The 20726-nt window shown below is 40.2% G+C and overlaps 1 protein-coding gene across 5 annotated transcripts in view; it reads right to left on the bottom strand.

The window, feature by feature from the left end:
• Positions 1-91: 91 nt before the first annotated feature.
• Positions 92-20726, bottom strand: part of GMEB1 (glucocorticoid modulatory element binding protein 1) — a 36509-nt gene continuing 15874 nt past the window's right edge. For 4 of the 5 annotated variants that reach the window (XM_070459039.1, XM_020869251.2, XM_020869250.2 and 1 more), the window contains exons 5-10: positions 19892-19995; positions 17421-17578; positions 15681-15812; positions 14097-14234; positions 9080-9202; positions 92-6332 (exon numbers count right to left, since the gene is read on the bottom strand). In XM_070459039.1, the coding sequence (XP_070315140.1) occupies positions 5632-6332; positions 9080-9202; positions 14097-14234; positions 15681-15812; positions 17421-17578; positions 19892-19995 (1356 nt within the window). In that variant the 3' untranslated portion in view covers positions 92-5631. The remainder of the gene's footprint in view (positions 6333-9079; positions 9203-14096; positions 14235-15680; positions 15813-17420; positions 17579-19891; positions 19996-20726) is intronic. The other variant, XM_070459040.1, reaches the window with a different exon arrangement.

Below are 20726 nucleotides of genomic sequence, written 5' to 3'. Positions count from 1 at the left end.
CTCGCTCCAGTATGCTTGCCTGGAGGATCCCAAGGACAGAGGAGTTTGGCAGACTATACTCCATGGGGTCACAAAGAATCAGACACGAGACTGAGCAACTAAGCATGCACGCATGTAGACATAAGTGCACAGATTTGTTCATCAAAAGACAGGTACAAGAATATCCGAAGGTGGGAATTCCCTGGTGGTTCAGTGGTTAGGATTTGGCGCTTTCACTGCCAGGACTGGGTTCAATCATTGATCAGGGAACTAAGATATGGAAAGCCACATGGCACAGTGCCCCTCCCCCGCCCCCAAAAAATAATTTTCACAGGCATTATTTATAACAGCCCCATACTGGAAGCTACCCACGTGCCGATCAGTTGTGGCACAGTAAAAATAGTCTCTACACAGCAAAGAGAAGTAATCAACTACACTTCACACATTATGGGTGAATCTTACAACATAATGTTGAGAGAAAAAATGCCAGTCCCAAAAGAGTTCAGAAATAGGTAAAACTAAGATATGATGTTAGAGACATAGATAGTGGTTACGCTGTCTGGGAGAAGTGCTGGTGGGTTGTTTTTTACTTTTTCCTGCCTTGATCTGAAAGCTGATTTCATGGGTATGTTCAATTTATCAAACTGTACAGTGATTTGTGCACTTTCCTGTATGCATCTATATGTCAATAAAAAGTTAAAACAACTGCAACTAAGACCCAATGCAGCCAAATAAATGAACTTTTTTTTCAAAAAAGTTAAAAATGTGGGCCAAAGTAAATCTCAAGGCTGATTCAGAGCTATGGGCTTCCAGTTTGCTCTACAACACATATGTTTCTTTAGAGAAAACAACTGAGAAGTTTTGGGGTTTTTTTAAAAACATACTTTGAAATGCAGGTAACACCCCCTTTTACAGAAGCTCCTACATTAAAGTCCAACGAGGAACCCATCTTTCCTTCTGGATCACTACCCAGCCTCAGATTTATCTTTATATGTGATCCAATGCTAATGTCCACTTGTTCTCAAACTAGAAAAATCAACCCACGTATACCATATCATAAACCACAGTTACTAGTAAAGGCACATAGAAGCAGGAGGAGAACCCAGAGGCAATTTCAAAGGACAGTATGGCCTACTTTAGGATGAGAGGGCTTCAGGAGTCTTCAGGTTGGGAGGCTCATAGACACAACAGAAATTTCAGGTAGTTATGAAGATGTAGTAGGAATCATACTGGGCTGCAATAATTTATCCAGCAAACAGGCATGTCTTAGCCTGAGCCATGGACCATAGGTAGAGAATTGATCGGGTGTGTGATAGATTTTAGAATCTGTGTTCTGAGGCACTTCAAGTACAAGCATATCCCAAAGATGCCTCAATTCAGGAAATGACTAGAATTAAGAAGGCTGTTCTAGAGTGAAGACTGAAATCTCTGGATGTACAGTGAGGTTTGGGTCTTGGGGTCTCCTTAGAAGGAAATGATTGTCTTGAGTTGAGCTGTTGATAAGAAAGTTGTTGCTAAGAAAGGTAGAGTTACTAACAGGGCAGGATTTGGGAACTAAGTCACACTGGTTTCTCCAAAGCAAGGAGGATGGTGGAATGTGGTGAGGATGTTCAAGGAAAGTAGAACCTTCTAGAGGGAGCGAGATTGCCTAGATTGGGACTAAAAAAGGTGTTTCAGGTTGGCAAGGAAACCTAGAAATGACTCAACTAAGGCTATCTAAGAAGAGAATACCAGGGGCAGACAGTGCCAGTCTGGCAGAACAGATCCTTTGTTTAGCACATCAGCCTTGCTTATTACTGTAGTATGTTACAGACTACACAAGAATTTCCCAGGGAGGAGGTATCCAAGGTGTGAGGGGTCTATGATCAATTGTACTACGTAAATTGACTGAAAAGGGAGGGGCTAGCTAACCTAGAATCTGATTTGTCTCAGAAAGGACTATTTCCTCAGGAGTATTACCCAAGTGAATCACAGCTCATGCCTATTTTGAGAATTCAACCTTTTGTCCTTTCTGCCTCCTTGAGAGCTGTGGGCCAGTTATAACTCAATGAACTAGGAGTTCCATGTTTCATGCTTGATTTCACTATCTTTATCATCAAAAGTTACCAGTACTTCCCACCATGAAGACTTACCTTTAATGCCTTTCATGAAATGGGTTAAAATGCCACCACTAAACAGTCAATCCACCTGAATAGAATGTTAAATTTGAGGGTATCTGGATTAATTCTGGTCTTCCTTCCCAAACATGGACAGAAGCATAAAAGGAACTCCACATGAAGCAGCTTGAAATCTTAAATATTCAAGTCTATTGTTCCTTTTTAACTTCAAATGGCAGGGAGCTTTGTTTTAATTGGGGAAGGGGCCAGGGACAGAGCCTGGAAATTGAAAAGGGAGAGAACAGGCACGCACCAGACAGGGGCATGGCCAAGGCAAGACAGCTGAACAGTTGCTTCTGAGGCCTTTGTGAAAACCACATGGTAAGAACGTTTGGGGCATTTACTTTCTACCAGCTAAAAGTCCAGTCCTATACTGGATTCATCTGCTGGAAACTCTGAGAAGCTGATGCATGACTGGGCTTTCTCCAGTGGAGTGCCCTCAGGAGAGACTGTCTGAGCTGCTGACTCTGCCTAGCTCTGGAGGCAGAAGCAACAAGACAGCGGATTTTTTCCCCTTTCTTGTATACCTAAGTCCAACAACTTGAAAATGGAATGCAAAAAAGTAGCCAAAAATGATCTGTCCTAAATCAGGTTAGGTATACATCTTCTCCAGAAAGTACTCCCATTATTTACTGATCCCTGCCTCCAAGCTGGGTTAGATGCTTGACCCTTTGTTCTCTCTTCTCCTAGCCAAGAGCTCTGTCACTGCACTTATCCCATCGGATGATTAGTTTCATTATCTCCCTAGAGAAAGGCTTAACCATTTTGTACCTTTGGTAGCCTTCTGAAATCTATGGACTAGCTCTCGGAACAATATTTATCAGTGCATGAAATAAAATATATAGGGTTACAAAGGAAACCAATTATATTGAAATATAGTTCTTAACTCCAGACAGTCTCTGGAGAATGAGTCCCTTGAGTGCATGGACTGAGTGAGCCTTCATCTCTGTACTGGGAGTGCCTAGCACAAAGCCTGGCACATAGGTGACACTTACAAACATTTACTTAGTGAGTGAATAGAAAGATGGATGGCTACTGAGAGCTCAGCCTGAGGAATGAGTCATTGCAACTGCTTGTGCACATACCAGTGGCTTGCATGTGTCTCACCCCATCTGAGATCATTTAGACCAGGGCTATGAGGAAACCCACACTCAACAACGGGTACATAGCATTGAGCAATAATGACAGGCTATTGGAAGACCAGGAAAACAACAAAGCTCATGTATTTCCACCAGGTGGAATATTCAGAGTGAAAGTAAACAGGCTCTGTCTTTAGGAGGCGATCTCTTGACTTAGGAAGCATGATGCTCACACTACTTTAAAACAGTACCAACGTCTCTGAAACAAGAAAGAAAGGAACCTGAGCTAGCACGTAGGTGTTCTCTAGGGCTCCTCCTCTGTCCAGAGTTAAGCCTGTTGTCTCTGGGAAAGAGAAAAGTATCCTTAAAAGCCACAATAGGGATGACATGTGCCTTTCTAGGTTCAAGTAGTAGTTTTAGATTTAGGCAGAAATTTTGTTTTTATGTACCAACAGAAAATCTAAAGAAGCAAGAAATAAAAGTCATTTCCCTCACTAAAGATATATTAAGGGCCAAAGCTTTGTTCTAAATTGATTGCTATGTCTAATGACTATTCTGAAAAGAAAAACAAAACCCTGGACAATCTTAAAGCTGAAAACCACAACTGCATGGGATTCAGAAATTTCACCTTTAAGCCTTTTAAGATTAACCCTTCCAAGTTAGAAGGCTTCCCTAGCTATGCATAGCTATAGGAGGGGTGGCAGAACGCAGTTTTCACTTGCTTAACAATAGGGTTTCCAACATCCGTTGGAGGAAACATGGCTTCAGGTGGGTGCCTTCAAAAAAAAAAAAAGAAGGAAACTATAGGTCAAACTTTTGTTTTTAATTAAAAAAAAAAAAAAAAAAAAGACCTCCCACTCCTAAGTTGTGTGCTTTCTTTTTTGACCTACTTTTCCTTTAAATGGTCTGCAGTTTCCCTATATTTTTCCTAGTGCAGTAAACAATGCAATCTTTAGAAATAAAAACCAGGGTCCACTCTTGCCCCAAACACTGAAGATGGTCAAAGAGAAAGAATCACAGCACAGAAAATGGGCCCAGCTCCAAATATACAAAAACATTTAAAAAAGAACAAAACAAAATACCCCCTCCCCACCCAAAGACATTATGATTACATTCCTGGTACACTTCCTATAATATAATGTTGCAGACAACGCTTCTTTCCCAGGGAGTCCAGCTCGCTCAGGAGGAGACATCTATTTGATAGACTGGGGTGCTGAGTCCTCCCTGCCAAACCTAAGGGTCTTTTATGAGCTCAATATCTCACAGAAACATCTGTGGTATAAATGGTATAAATGAATCTAAAAGGGGATGAAGGCAGGCAGCCACCTGTCACTGTTCTCTGAATCAGCCAAAAAGCTGAAGAGCGTGGGATCCAGGAGACAGATGCCATTAACCATTGAGGGATAGAGGGGAAAACAAGAGGAAGCACCAAAGAAGTGGCTGCTTTTGGTTCCAAAGTCAAGAAAGGGCCCCGCAAAAAAGGGCAGTTGGTCTGGAAGAGGAACTCTCCTGCTCCTGGAGTCATGCAATAAAAATGATGGCCTTGGAGCCCCACCCCGCGAACAGCCACAGTCTAAGGACCAGAGCGATTTTATACCACATCACACAGTTTGCAAATGAATGGACTAGGAGGGTAGTGCTTTGACAGAGCAGGCTGCAAGGTAAGCCTGAGTCCCAAAGCACAGCTGTGACATCTCTGGATTCTTATCTCTGCCAAGCTGCAGGTCCCTGACGCCACCTACTTGATGAAAATGTACCCTTCCGCTTAACACTGGCATTGCCTCAAAATGGCACCCATGGTGGTACCCCTCAGAGATAACAAGAGGCATCAGTTGCACTTCTGGAAGTAAGATAATTTCCTTGCCCCATCTTGGCCAAAGCACTTCCCTTTTTAAGCTTCTGCTAGTCTGTTACCTCCCCCTCGAAGCAGAGTTCAACTCACTTTTGTTTGGGGGTTTTGCACTGGCCTCTGAGGGCTTGTTCCAGGATACAAAATTAAGTATACTTTTGCATCCATGTGTGAGTGGGTTGCCTTCCAGGGTCAGATCTGTGTTCCCTGGTTTGGTCAATGCACCTTTATGAGACTAAAACCACATGTGTGCACAGAGAGACTAGCCTGGAAAGTGACTTCTGGATAGGGTTTCGGGTTATCTTGATGCCTCCCCTCAAAGAAATAACTCTCTTGATGTAAGATGGTTAGGACATTGAATGACCTACTCTCAACTTCCAGAAGGGCACCTTGTTTTGTCCATTTTTCAGTGAGGGGCTGGAAGGGACCCAATATGTTCAGTTACAACAATCAGATCTTGTTTCTTAAAAAAAAGGATCCTATGTGGAAATGAGTGGGACAATGATAAAAATAAACAAATAATTAAAATTCCAAACCAAAACGTATCTCCTGGCCCCGAGATCCCCAGTTAATCCTCTAAGACCACGATTTCCACATTGTGGACTTGATGCTGGTGTTCCTCCATCTCAGCCACGACTTTCTCCTCAGTCCTCAGTTCGGTCTCCAAAATGACTGCTTTGCCCTCAGCATCCTCAGCCTCTGGGTCTGGGGCTGGGTCAATCTCAATGATGGTCTGCCCATCCTCTGAGGTGCTTTCAACCGCCTGGATGGCCGAGGTTAGGCCAGACTCCATGGCCACCAGCTCCACAGGGCTCACCATGGTGGTCATGTTGCCCAGGGTACTGCCATCCTGCATGGCAGTGGAGCTTAGCAGCGCCAAGCTAGACGAAGGGTGGATGGTCACTGTGTCTGGTGAGCTGCTCTTGGCTGAGGAGACCACTGTGGCATAACGGAAGAGCTGAGGGCCAGAAGGCAGTGTGTGGACAGTCACAGGACTGGAGCCCTGGCTGAGGGTGGCCACTGGAATATTGCCCATGGAAAATGACTGACCCACTGGCGTGATGGTGATGGGTGAGATGACTGTGAACTGAGGCTGATGGACAGGAGGAGAAGGGCTCAGGACGGTGGTGGAGGCTGGCCGCTGGAGCCGGGGCCTTTTGGGAGGCTTAGGAGTGCTCACAGGCATCAGTACCACATTTTGAACTGTCTGGGATTTCAGCCTGTGATCCTGGGCTTGCTTCTTCTGTTCTTCCAACTGGCGTTCCAAGTCTATGGAAAAAAGACAGACTTTGGGTAGAGAGAAGCATAATCCTGGGAACAGTAAACTAGGAGTGAGGAGACCTGGGGTCTTGTCCTGGTTTTGCTAGCGTATTTAGCCTCAGGAAAATCATGTCATCGTTTTCAAGAAGGAACTAGACTGGGTGATCTTTACAACTCCACCAGTTATTGTATTTCATTGTGTGATTATAGGCAAGGTGATAATTCAGAATCTTGCCATATTGCAATCCTGCTATAGCTCAACTCTAGAAGCTCCTGTGGCATTTTGTCACCTGTCACTAAAATGTAAACCAAAGAAGTCTCCATTGGTCTAGCAGCTTATATATGCCCTGCCTACAGATGAAAATAATATCTGTACAATCCCTTTGCAGTTGCGATGGACCTACAAAGAAGCTACAATGGCCACTCTGAAAAACAGTGATTTCCAAACTGTCCTTCAAGGCAGGATCACTTGCTGGTGACCCAGATGGCTTTAATCTACCATTAGCTCCAGAGAAATCTACAGAAAGTTACAGAGGAAGTCCCTAAGAATTACAAAACTGAAGGAGGTCTTAGAGTTCTAACACATTCATTTGATAGAGATCCAGAGAAGTAAAGCTATTTATTTAAGATCACAGAGCTTGGGCCAAAACAAAAGTCTTCTGATAGTCAATTTGGTGGCTTTCCCACCCCAATACACCTATCACTATCCCTCTCCCAAGGGTCTAATCCAACCTTGATGACTACTGGTGAGTCTGGTTCTACACCAGAACTTCTCTGCTGCTTACTTAGCACCTGATAAACATCCAATAAATAACCAGTTACACTTCAAGAGCACTATTCTTCCTGTGCAACACCAAAAGTAAGTCAATTCCTTGCTTGGAATAAGAGTGTGTATGTGCATGCATGCTAAGTCGCTAAGTTGTAGGGATAAAGAACATAGTCAAAAATTTTACAATGCTGCCTTTTTGAGGTTATAAGATACTACATTTTTTTTTCCATCTTCGGTGGTAATCAAAGAAACGTGAACCTAAACAAGATATCAATTAAACCTATAGTTTTAAAAAAGTTAAATCAGAGTGTATTATAAAAAACAACACCCAAAGTTGGGAGCTCAAACTTGTGACCTAAATTGGTATAATCTACTCGGAAATTTGACAATAGGTCACAAAACTCCATAAACAAATATCAGTACCATTTAGCCTTAAGCTTAGTCCTGTGAAGTAGTTTATTTCTTTATTTTTTGGGGGCCTCATGGTTTACAGGATCTCAGTTCCCCAACCAGGGATTGAACCTGGGTCACAGCATTGAAAGCCTAGAATCCTAACCACTAGGCCACCAGGGAACTTCCATGAAGTAGTTTAAAAGGACATAAGAAGAAATGTTATATTCATACAAGTTCACTGCAATAAATAAGCCTTTGAAGAAACTTTTGAAAATTTAATTCATCCCTAGAAAAATGTCTAGGTAAAATACTATGTAGCAACTTGAAAAAATAGAAGTGTATCATAGTGAAAAAAGCAGAAAACACAACTTTATGTATACTGTGGTTATAACTAAAATATATGGGCAAGAAACCAGAAGCCTACATTTCTAACAAAAGCCATTTTTCAGACTGTTCTACCAGTCTGAAAGAAGACAGTTCTACCCTGGGCTTCACTATCAAGAAGGGATATGATCCCAGCAAATCATTTATTCTCTCTGTGCCTTTACTGGGCTATCTGTAAAATCAGGATAACAGCCTATAATATTCCTAGGAAGATGAAATGAAAAAGGGGATCTCTGAGAATACTTGGTAAACTGAATTTAAAATATAAATTGGGCATAAAAATAAGTTTAAAACAACCTAAATTGTTCTTCTCTTACCAAATGATCTTTCTTGCCTTTTGTCTTCCCACTAACTATATTCTACATCATCTAAGATTGATAATCTATACCTCTAACTTGCTTTGTTCCTTACTTCCTCTGAAAGCTTCTCAAGATTTTTCTCTGGATATAAATGATAATTCCCCTTGTTCTACCACCATACCTTCCATATGCTTCTGTTAGAGAACTACTGTTTGGACGTATTTCTAAGTCTGCTTTCCCCTGAGTTCCTTGAAAGCCCTCAAGAGACTGAGATTACCTTATTCAACATTATATTCCTAAAATCTAGCTTGGAGACCAGCACAAAGCATTGGGTTGGCCAAAAAATTTGTTCAGGTTTTTCCATAAGATCATACAGAAAAACCCAAATGAACTTTTTGACCAACCCAATACTTATTAAAAAGGGTTAAATTATACATATGCTCATAATTTCTGATTACCAAAAATAAGGGAAGTGCAAAATGTGTATCTACCAACCAACTCAGTATTAATAATGTAAAAAAGACAAAGGTCAGCTTTATTCTCCTGCCACTTATATTACTGGGCTAATGAACAATCTAGCAGACATCTTAATCCTTCAAAGATATAAAAAGAGGATCATATTGCTAGTTTTCCTTTCTTTCTTTTTGTGCTTCCTCTGCCTGAGGTGACTCCACCTCACGGGGGACTGTACAGAGGAAAAGCCAAATCTGATACAATGTGAACTGAAAGAAAGAGAGACAGAGAAGGAAGAAAACAGAAAGAGCAGGAGCAAAGGAGGAAGGGAGGAAAAGAAGAATGGAAAGAAAGGAGGAAGGAAGAAGCCAGTCCAGTCCCAACAGAAGATAACAAAGAAATGGCAAGACTCAAGGATGTCAGTATATCACCAAAGAAAAGAGAGAAGCTATACATACCTGTGAGAGTATAGAGAAACTGCTCTTCTCCCTGTTCTACTTGGCTCTTCCTATTGTCCAAAACCTTCTTGACTGTGTCCATTAGGCCAAATGTATGTGCTACATTATTAAGAACAGCAGCATCTATTTAAAACAAAATATGTCTGTCCAGTTACAACAGAAATGTTCCACAAACTCCCTACTATGCTGCTGATAAATATCAAACAATTCAGAAATTAGAATACTAATTGCATTTTCAAAAAAATTTAACAAAGATTTATCACGGGACATCCCTGGTGGTCCCGTGGCTGGGAACTCTGCACTCCCATTGCAGGGGGGCCTGGGTTTGATCCTTGCCCCAGATGCCTCAACTAAGACCTGGTGCAGCCAAAGAAATCAATAAAAATAAACAAATATTAAGTAAAAAAGATTTATCACATGTGTAACTAATTTTTATGTAATTGTTATATCTTTATACATCTCTCCATATAAATAAATACAAAAATAAGGAAAAAATCTTGCATCTGGTTATAGGTTCTGACTTGGTTTACGAAAATGTGGTCATTCTGGACTTTCCTGGCAGTCCAGTGGTTAAGACTCTGCCTTCCAATGCAGAGGGCACAGGTTTGATCCCTGGCCAGGGAACTAAGATCCCACATGCTGTGTGGTATGGCAAAAAAAAGAAAGAAAAAGAAAACGTGGTCATCTACTAGACAGAGCTAAATTTGAATCTTGGTTTTGATGTTTCCTATCTGTGTGACCTTGGGTAAGTCATTTCACTCCTCAGTTTTTTTCATCTGAAACAAATGGGACTAATAATACTTACTCAGCAAGATAGATATGAAGATTAGAAATATATGCTAAATGCCAAACATGGGCATTTATTATTATTAATAGTATTATCTCTATTCCCCTTTAAACAATGCTTCTTGAAAGAGCTGTTACTAGCTGAGCTGTTATTAACTCAGACCACTTCTCTACCTACAGCTCTCTTCCACAGTCATCTCATCCAGTTTCATCAGTTTAGTTCAATTCAGTCGCTCAGTTGTGTCTGACTCTTTGCAACCCCATGGACCGCAGCACACCAGGCTTCCCTGTCCATCACCAACTCCCAGAGCTTGCTCAGACTCATATCCATTGAGTCGGTGACGCCATCCAACCATCTCATCCTCTGTCGTCCCCTTCTCCTCCTGTCTTCAATCTTTCCCAACATCGGTGTCTTTTCCAGTGAGTCAGTTCTTCACATCAGGTGGCCAAAGTATTGGAGCTTCAGCATCAGTCCTTCCAATGAATATTCAGGACTGATTTCCTTTAGGATGGACTGGTTTGATCTCCTTGCAGTCCAAGGGACTCTCAAGAGTCTTCTCCAACACCACAGAGCAAAAGCATCAATTTTTCAGCACTCCGCTTTCTTTATGGCCCACCTCTCACATCCAGACATGACCACTGGAGAAACCACAGCTTTGACTAGACGGACCTCTGCTGGCACAGTAACGTCTCTGCTTTTTAATAGGCTGTGTAGGTTGGCCACAGCTTCTCTTCCAAGGAGCAAGTGTCTTTTCATTTCATGGCTGCAGTCAGCATCTGCAGTGATTTTGGAGCCCAAGAAAAGAAAGTCTGTCACTGCTTCCATTGTTTCCCCATCTATTTGCCATGAAGTGATGGAAAGGGATGCCAGGAGCTTAGTACTTTGAATACTGAGTTTTAAGCCAGCTTTTTCACTCACCTCTTTCGTTTTCATTAAGAGGCTCTTTAGTTCCTCTTCACTTTCTGCCATAAGGGTGGTGTCATCTGCATATCTGCAGTTGTTGATATTTCTCCTGGCAATCTTGATTCCAGCTTATGCTTCATCAGGTCGGCATTTTGCATGATGTATTCTGCATGTAAGTTAATAAGCAGGGTGACAATATACAGCCTTGATGTATTCCTTTCCCGATTTGGAACCTGTCTGTTGTTCCATGTCCAATTCTAACTGTTGTTTTTTGACCTGCATACAGGTTTCTCAGGAGGCAGGTCAGGTGGTCTGGTATTTTCATCTCTTGAAGAATTTTCAACAGTTTGTTGTGATCCACACAGTCAAAGGCTTTAGCATAGTCAATGAAGCAGAAGTAGATGTTTTTCTGGAATTCTCTTGCTTTTTCTATGATTCAACGGGTGTTGGCAGTTTGATCTCTGGTTCTAAATCCAGCTTGAGTTTCTGGAAGTTCTCAGTTCACATACTGTTGAAGCCTAGCTTGGAGAATTATGAGCATTACTTTGCTAGCGTGTGAGATGAGTGCAATTGTGAGGTAGTTTGAACATTCTTTGGCATTGCCTTTCTTTGGGATTAGAATGAAAACTGACCTTTTCCAGTCCTGTGGCCACTGCTGAGTTTTCCAAATTTGCTGGCATATTGTGTCCCATTTCATACTTTTAAGTATCACAGACATGCTAAGAACTCCCACATGTAGATCTCCAGTCCAGACCTCTTTCCTACATTACAGATTCATACTTCTGTTTAGTCAAGTGACATCTCCGTTTGAAGGCCTCATAAGCATCTCAATTTAAAAGTCAAAAGTCAATTTTGATTTCCTACCCCAGCAGTCTTCATCTCAAGAAATTTTGCCACCACTCACAGTTCAGATCAAAAATATATGAGTCATCCTGGATTTCTTTTTCGCCTGACATCTAATCCACCAGCAAGACCTGTCAGTTCCACGTTCAAAACACATCCCCAGTACGACCATTTCTTCCCAAGTCTACCACTGCCCATTTAATACACTACCACCATCTCTTGCCTGAACTAACTCCTTCAAGAGTCTTCCAACTAGTCTTCTTTTTTGAACTATTTATTTGGCTGCGCTGGGTCTCAGTTGCAGTATGCAGGATCTTCAGTTGCAGCATTCAAACTCTTAGTTGCAGCATGTGGGATCTAGTTTCCTGACCAAGGATCGAACCTAGGCCCCCTGCATTAGGAGATCACAGTCTTAGTCACTGGACCACCTGGGAAGTCCTCCAACTGGTCTTCTTGTTTCTACTCTTGCCCCATATAATCTATTCTCCCCACAGCAACCACAGTGATCTTTTAAAAATAAAATAAACCTGATCATTTTACTTTCCTACTCAAAATCACTATGATGGCTTAACATCACCTTAAAATAAAACCCAAAGTTTTATCTTTGGGTTTTATCTGACCAAAGCTTATCTAAAATAAGCTATGTCTCAAATAAGCTCTGTCCTCTGCTTCTGTCCAACTTCATCACCTATCACTCTTTCCATTAACTTAGTCCACTGGAGCCATGTCAGCACTCCTCTAATTCTTTGAATCCACTAGGTTCATTGTCACTTCAAGATCTTTGTACCCTCTGCTTGGAGTATTTCTTCTCCCAGCCTGTCACATGGCGAGCTCCTTCAATTCAGATTTCTACTCAAATGCCACCTGCTTAGAGGGGGCTTCTTTGACCACCCTGTCTAAAAGAATCACCTGTTTTTTATATTAGCTGCCTTTAAAAAAAAAAAAAAACTTCCAATCATAAAAAAAAAAAAAAGATTCTGCTATAAAGTTTAAGTGTACTTACATAATGTAAATACCAGGGGCTTCCCTGGCAGCTTAAATGGTAAAGAATCTGACTGCAATGCAGGAAACCCCGGTTTGATCCATGGGTTAGGAAGATTCCCCTGGAGAAGGGAATAGCAACCCATTCCAGTATTCTTGCCTGGAGAATCCCATGGACAGAGGAGCCTGGAGGGCTACAGTCCATGGGGTCATAAAGAGTCGGACACGACTGAGCAACTAACACTTCCTTACTTCCTTACACACAATGTATGAGTCATAAGAAGGTACAACACACGCCTAACAAATCTAAGTAAGGCCTTACTCAACGTACAAGCTCGGAGACCTCAGCATGAGCCCTTTGGATCAAATGATTAAAGCATTCGTTTACATTGTGCATGACAGCAAGTACCCTGTAAGTATGCAGAAACACTTAAAAGTGTACACAATAGATCTGGGAGCCTTAAACTAACGGAATATGAGAACTGTCTAAAACAGGCAGATTTCTTCAATTTTCAGACTCTATATCTATTTATATCTATATCGAGAGAGAGAGAGAGAGATTGCTTTCTGACACCATTTACAAAGGTAAAAATTACCTGTGGAAAAAGCAATGACAAACCTGAGTTTAAAACCAAGGTATGCTAAAAACAGAACTACCACATATGATCCAGCAATCCCACTCTTGGGCATATATCCGGAAAAGATGAAAACTCCAGTTTGAAAAGATATATGAACTCCAATGTTTATAGCAGCAATTTACGATTTATAGTAATCAAGACATGGAAGCAACCTAAGTGTCCATTGGCAGATGAATGGATAAAGAAGATGTGGTATATATATTCAATGAACTATAACTTAGTCATAAGAAAAGAAGAAAATATTGCCATTTGCAGCAACATGGATGGACCTAGAGAATATCATACTAAGTGAAGCTCGTCAAAGACAAATATTATATAATATTACTTATATGTAGAGCCTAACAAAATAATACAAATGAGTTTATTTACAAGACAGAAACAAACTCACACACATAGAAAACATGTTTACAGTTACCATTTCCCCCATGGGAAGTGGGGGAGGGATAAAGTAAGAGTATGGGATTAACAGATACACACTACTACATATAAAATACATAAGCGATAATGATATACTGTATAGCACAGGGAACTATATTCAGTATCTTCCAATAACTTATAATGGAAAATAATCTAAATATATATAAATACACACACACAAAACTGAATCATTTTGCTGTATACCTAAAACTAACACAATATTATAAATCAACTACATCTCAATTAAAAAAAACAATATTTTACAGCTAAAAAAAAAGCTAGTTATGAACTTTGTTTAGTAACTTAATGTTTTATGACCCTTAATTTCCTAAACTGTAAAATGAGGATAATAATACTCGTACCTCAGTGTTTCATGAGGCTAACAAGGTCTGCCTACAATTGTTACGATTTAATAAATGACCACTATTGTTAGGATTAGTGTGTTTACCTGTGACCTGGAAGGGAGCCTGGATGAGCCGCTGCTGAACTCCCCTAAGTAGCTCCTCTATTTCCTTCTGTATGTTGCAGACAACCTCTTCCATCAGTCCTACATCAGCTATTCCTTTCCAGAACATCAAAGTGTCCTCTGGTAAAAAGGATAAGACAGAAGGTAAGCTTCCCAGGTGGCTCAGTGGTAAAGAATCTGCCTGCAATGCAGGAGACGTGGGTTTGATCCCTGGGTCTGGAAGATCCCCTGGAGGAGGAAGTGGCAACCCACTCCAGTATTCTTGCCTGGAAAGCTCCATGGACAGAGGAGTCTGGTGGGTTATAGTTCATGGGGTTACAAAGAGTTGGACACAACTGAGCATACAAATAAGGGATGCTACATATGCTTAGGTACAGCTCTACAATGTTAAGTTCAAAAAAAATTTTTTTCCATGCTATGTGCCTTTGTGGGATCAGTTCCCTGACCAGGAATTGAACCCAGGCCCTTGCAGTGAAAGTCCAGAATACTAACCACTAGGCCACCAGAGGATTCCAATGATTTCTTATTCGAGCATTTCTGGAAGAAGAAAAGAAGCTTTTGGAACACCAGCTGCCTCCTTGAGTTGGTACATAGTTATTTGGACTCCAGGTAACTGTGATAATTACCTCACTGGGTAATTATCTGGCTACAGGGAATGGGTATCTTTCTTCAATAAAAGTATTAAATTAAATATTAAATAAATATTAAAACATTTACTTAAATAATTTAAAAGATAATAATACTGGAGTGGGTAGCCATTCCCATCTCCTGGGTTGGGAAGATTCCCTGGAGTAGGAAACAGCAACCCACTCCAGTATTCTTGCCTGGAGAATTCTACAAGAGAGGAGCCTGGCGGGCTACAGTCCATGGGGTTGTAGAGAGTCAGATGAGACTGAGTGACTAACACTTGCACTTTTCACTTTCAATATATAATATTTTAAAAGTTAAATAAATATATAAATTAAAGATATATGCCCTCTAATCCTATACTTAAAACACCAAAATAAAATAGTTGAATAGGTGGGAGGTATAAGCTCCCTGAGGGCAGAGGCTATGTTTTTTCATCTTTCTATCTAGATTGAGCAAGAGTGCCAGCTAAAAACAGGCAGCAATAAACATTTGTTAAATGAATTAATGAACGACAATATAAAGCTTCTCCTGTCCCCTTTGAGTGAATCACCATTAATCATCATCTACACCACCTGCTAGCTAATTTTTTCTTCTAAAATCTGGCAGTTTGGTCTACCTGATGAATGTGCCAAAGGTGGAATCAGTGTGGCGGCATGAGAAGATGGACTCCAGAGTTAAACAGCTGAGCCCAGCTCTGACACCAGCTGTGTGACTGGTCTTGGGCAACGTACTAAACATTTCTGAATCTCAATTTCTTCATAGAATCTAACGTTGCAAGGCTGTTACATGGATTCAAATAAGATGTTTGCAGCTATAATTAGTACTAATATGCATAAGAAAAACCAGCACAAGTAATGAAAAGCCCTTGTGTCCATAATCATAATGGTGATAAGAGTTACAAAACCTTGCAAGAAATCTGGGCGCCACAGATAGTACCTGAAATTTCCTCTGAGTCTTTCTTCATGCCCTCCTCTGTGGCCATGGTGACAGCGGCAGTGAGAGCTGAGTTCCATTCCAGCCCTGCCTCTTCCATGCTCTCTTCTGAGATGGCAATCTGTGTGATGCTACCTAAGAGCAGTGCATTAAAGGGAAGGCCAGTGAATTTTATGAAAAAGTCACAGCTATCCTCTTTCTCAGACAGTCAAAGAGATCCTGTTATTTAACTTATGGACTTTTGCCTGAAGGTCCCTATATTAAAAACTAGAATCCTAGGTAAGCCAGGATGAATACTGGCTTTCCTAAAGAAAACCCGCCTTGCAGAAAATGCTTTCTTCTTACTCTGAATAGAAAGTGAAATATAACTTACAAAACCACAAAAGAGCAATCTGAGCAGTTATATTTTTGAAAGAGACAGAAGGTGGGCATAATTGCCAGGTTGTACCCAGACTTAGTGAGGATGAGGAGGACTTGAAATAATTGAAAAAGAAATATGGTGCTTAGTCAAGAGCCCTATTCCGAGTGTATTTGATACTAACCATCTAGAATATGTGGAGTTGCTATAACTTACTTATCAGCTGATGTAAGAGAAAGCAAGATAAATGAGACAAAAAAAAAAAATCAGATAAGAGATCCACGAGTAGCAGATTCACAGAGGAAAAACCTATTGCTATCAATTTAATATTAAGGTTTTAAACAAAGAGAATTGAGAAAAATCAACTGATCCAGACAGAAATATAAAATGTGGACTCTCCACTCTGAAGGATATCAGTAAACAAGCAAAATATCAACATGGATGATCAAGTAAAGAAGGTTCAGCAAAATAAAAAGAAAGTAGATAATTTCACAGCATTTTTCACTTCTCAAGTCAAAGTGTCACACCACCAAATATTCACATTGTTATATATTTTATACTTTCCTGAAAGAAACTCAGTGAGATCTGGCTTCTACTCACCCAGCAGTTAGGTTGGGAACAGAATATTAGGGTTGAGCAAAAGAAGCCTTGAGAAGTCATTTTTAAAGCATAGTACCTTCCTTACATTGCATTCTGTGTCTCTGTCAGGCATATTTTTAAGCCTCCTGGAAGCAGTTTAGACACATTCTAAGAATTTAGCTGCGCTAAGTTCCCAGCTCAACTAAGTCCTTAATAATAACCTCACATGGCTATATCTTTCCTAGAGAGCCCTCATTCCAAACTCAATAATACTGAAGTTAAGTGTGTGCATACCCTATCTCATTTGTGAAGATGTCTCAGCTTGTTTATCTGGATTCCTCCCAGACAGAGCTCTTTGACCCTTACGGCAGAGTCTCCAGAGTCCAGCCCCATCAATGACACACTGTCTTTGAGACATCTCAGTTCAAAAGCTGAAAACCACACACCTTCTAAATCCACCCGCCTGCCGTGACCATCAGAATTGCCAAGGACTTTCAAAACAATCTAATTTCAAAGATATACCAAGTGGCACTGGCACCAAAGTAATACCGTTAAATAAGCATTATATGAATCGCCTTTCTAACATTTACCGTGCATTGTAATACAGAAATAAGGAAGGAGGACTGGCCAATTAGGAATCATTCAGGAGAAAACAGAGTTCTTTCTAAAGTGTGGACTCCTACCCAAGATTACCATATCTTACATCAACACTCATGAGAATTAAAATTAAGAAACACAAAAAAGAATGAGGGGAAAAGTACTACTGAAAAACACAATGGGTTTTCAGGTGGTTTCCTACCCCCTACCATCGGCCGAAGTGGGTGTCTGCACCACACTTGTCTGCTGTCCTGGCACTGGCGCTCTTGCACTGCTGATTAGCAGATCAAATTTGGTGCTTCTGCAGGTATTGGAGCAAACCTTGTCATGTTGGTAAAAATCAATCTGTCCGGAGTCCATCATCTTCCTGTGCAAAGAGAGAGGAGAAGTACCAATTCAGCCTGTACTTCATCTACAGGGGGCAAACAGAGACAAAGTTGCAGAGTCCCATCTATGTATCAGTGAAACCTAATAGTATTAAAAGTCATTAGGTCGCAAAAATTCTAATTGGGGCAATAAAATGTTCATGGTCCTGCCCACGTGTACAAGTACTCCTCTTCCCTCCCTAGTCTACTCACTATGAGTACTCTCTTTTATTTCCCATTATCACTAAGTTTTAGACATATAATTGTGACACTAGCTAAATTTCCCCATAGAATCTCATTGAAACCAAACCCCAAAGGGGAAAGGCTAACTCATATCCCAGCACAACTGAGAAAAGGCACAGGCGGATTCAAATTTTGTGGTTAGATTCTGAAGTGTTAGTACTTGTAGACCAGCAAGATCTGTTGCCACTTCTGGAGACATAAAACTTCAGCACATTTCTTTCCTTTGAAAAAAAAAAAAAGAGATAACTCTCCTACAAATATAGAGCAAAGCTGATTACACTAAACCCCCACTATAAAATGTCCTTATAACTAGATTCACAAGACATTGTTATTATAGGCTATGAGCAAAACCATAGGATATTTTAATTACAGTAAACTCTATGTTGTAATGTTACTTGGCTTTCGCTAAAGATTTTTTAGGCACTCTGGGTCTTTTATATTTGGGAAGAGTTGGCATATGCTTGTTTTTCTCACCAAATAAAACAACCCAAGAACAACAACAACAAAAGTTAAAGGTATTCACCTCCAATTTCATTCAACTACTAATTAACACATACAAATGATCTGGAATGAATTTTTCAAAATTATGCCTCTGACTATAAAGATAATACATGAAGAAAAAAAATAACATTTCCTCTGGAAAACATAGAAAACTATAAAGAAAACAATTGCTCCTTTAAAAAAAAATCCCCCAACACAAAGATAATGTCAACATTTTGCTTATGTTCTTCCACTAAATTTACTTACATATATGTTTTTTAAAACAACTAAATTAATTGATAGTCCATTTTGTTTTCTTTTTTACACTACATTATAAGCAATTTTCCACATAAAAAGTCTTTAGGAATATTTTAATGTATAAACCCATATATATTTAGATGAGCCATAATTTACTTCAGATATACCTTGACTGTGTGTTAAAGCATACTGTAATTTTCACTATCCTGAATTATGTTGCAATAAACCCCATTATACTCGAATCTCTACAAGTACCATAGATTTTTCTTTAGACAGATTCCTTAAAAAATTGAAGACAAAGAGTAAGAAGCTTTTAAGGCTCTTGATACATGTTCTGTGGGGAACTTTTAATTCTTGACCACATTTTAAAATTTCCTATCAATAGGTGACTGCTACTGATAGAAAATAATGTTAATTTTATGGGTAGGGGATGAAATTATAATGATAAACTTGCTGCAAAAACAGACATGGTGAGGATATTATACATTCTAAAGTTAATTTCTGGGCTTCCCTGGAGGTCCAGTGGTTAAGAATTCACCTTGCAATGCAGGGGACACGGGTTCAATCCCTGGTCCCAGAAGACCCCACATGCTTCAGGGCAAATAAGTGCATGCAACACAACTACTGAGTCTGCACTCTAGAGCCCACGAGCCACAGCTAGTGAGCCCACATCTTGCAACTACCAAAACCTGCACACTATGGAGCCCATGCTCTGCAATGAGAAGCCTGTGCACCGAAACTAGAGAGTAGGCCCCACTCACTGCAACTAGCAAAAGCCCATGGCAGCAACAAAAACCCAGCACACAGCCACAAATAAATAAATAATTTTTTAAAAAACCATCTGCATTAAAAAAAATAGTTTATTTCTATGGCACAATGATGGCAAGGACTGCGTTCATTGTGCATAACTGTTTCTTACGAACAGCACCCTTCTACTTTACCAGATTATCCCAGAATTTGTCTGTCAGCCTACATCTCCATGGTAGCCACTCTTTCTTAGCATCAGGCTTAGCTCCACCTATGTTGAGTGATCTCAAGCAAGACTGTCATCTACTCCTGAGCTTCTCTGCCCAGAGAAGATACTACCCAGCATTGTGACATCACAAGAAATTGCCCTAGATGCTGGAAGAAGTCAATTTAATTCAATTTTCCTTCTCTCACAGGGATTTTAAGAACAAGTTGATAAAGGTCCAATAATACATGGATCGTTCAAGCCAATCCTTCAAACAGGATAAAAATTCAAGTTGGAGAGAAAAGACTGGATTCTCTGGATTCTACCATGATTAAGTACCCCACAGTCACTTGAAAGGTGTGAATTTGCTATTAGGGCTCACCTGAGCATGATTCCACCCAGACGAATAGCTCTCTTCCAGTCCTTCAGGGTGGATTTGCCAGCCAGATGAACAAAATGCTTGGGGCTGATCAACTGATCATTGAACTAATGTAAAAGGAAAAGTCCAAAATAATCCAATATTAATTTAGGCAAGCCATGAGGGAAAGAAAGACATAATTCTATTCATTACAAACAAAAAAATACCCAGATGACATCTCTTATCAGAGCCTGTATTCTCTATCTTCCCACCCTATTGTGCTAGAGGAGATGATCCTTCTCTGGCCCTGTCCTGGTATTAATATACTGATTAGGATATAAAATCCATTTGTGTCCTGAATCAAGCAGAGGGTTTTGATGTTGCAAAGGCTATTAAAATAAACTGAAGTTATCTACCCAGCCCTGATGACAAGATTCAGGATCTGGTAGAAAGAAAAAGCATGGTAGAAACCAACAGCACTGCAGAGCCTCAAAATTCTGTAATCCTTAATGATTCCAGGATGATGCTACTGATGGTGACTACTATCTATGGGTACAGCTGTGGCTACCAGCAGAGACAGAATAAGCAATTATTTCCACATTGTGCTCTCATAAAGATTATTTTTATCAGTAATAATTTTGAAGAAACTCTGCCAAACTACACACTAGTCTAAGGCATTTTACATATACTATTTCACCTTCCAACAATCTTACTGTGTGTGTATGTACGTACAATTATTTGTATTTTAACATATGAAGCTCTGAAATATTACTTGACCAAGGTCACCTAACTAGTGATAGACTTCATTCATTCAACAAAATATTTACTGATAAATATTCAGAGCACTAGTCTAGGTGCT

This window comes from Odocoileus virginianus, chromosome 30 (genome assembly GCF_023699985.2).
Source record: "Odocoileus virginianus isolate 20LAN1187 ecotype Illinois chromosome 30, Ovbor_1.2, whole genome shotgun sequence".
Lineage (NCBI taxonomy): Eukaryota > Metazoa > Chordata > Mammalia > Artiodactyla > Cervidae > Odocoileus > Odocoileus virginianus.
Note: the sequence above shows the minus strand (reverse complement) of the source record. Positions and strands in the feature narration are given on the sequence as shown.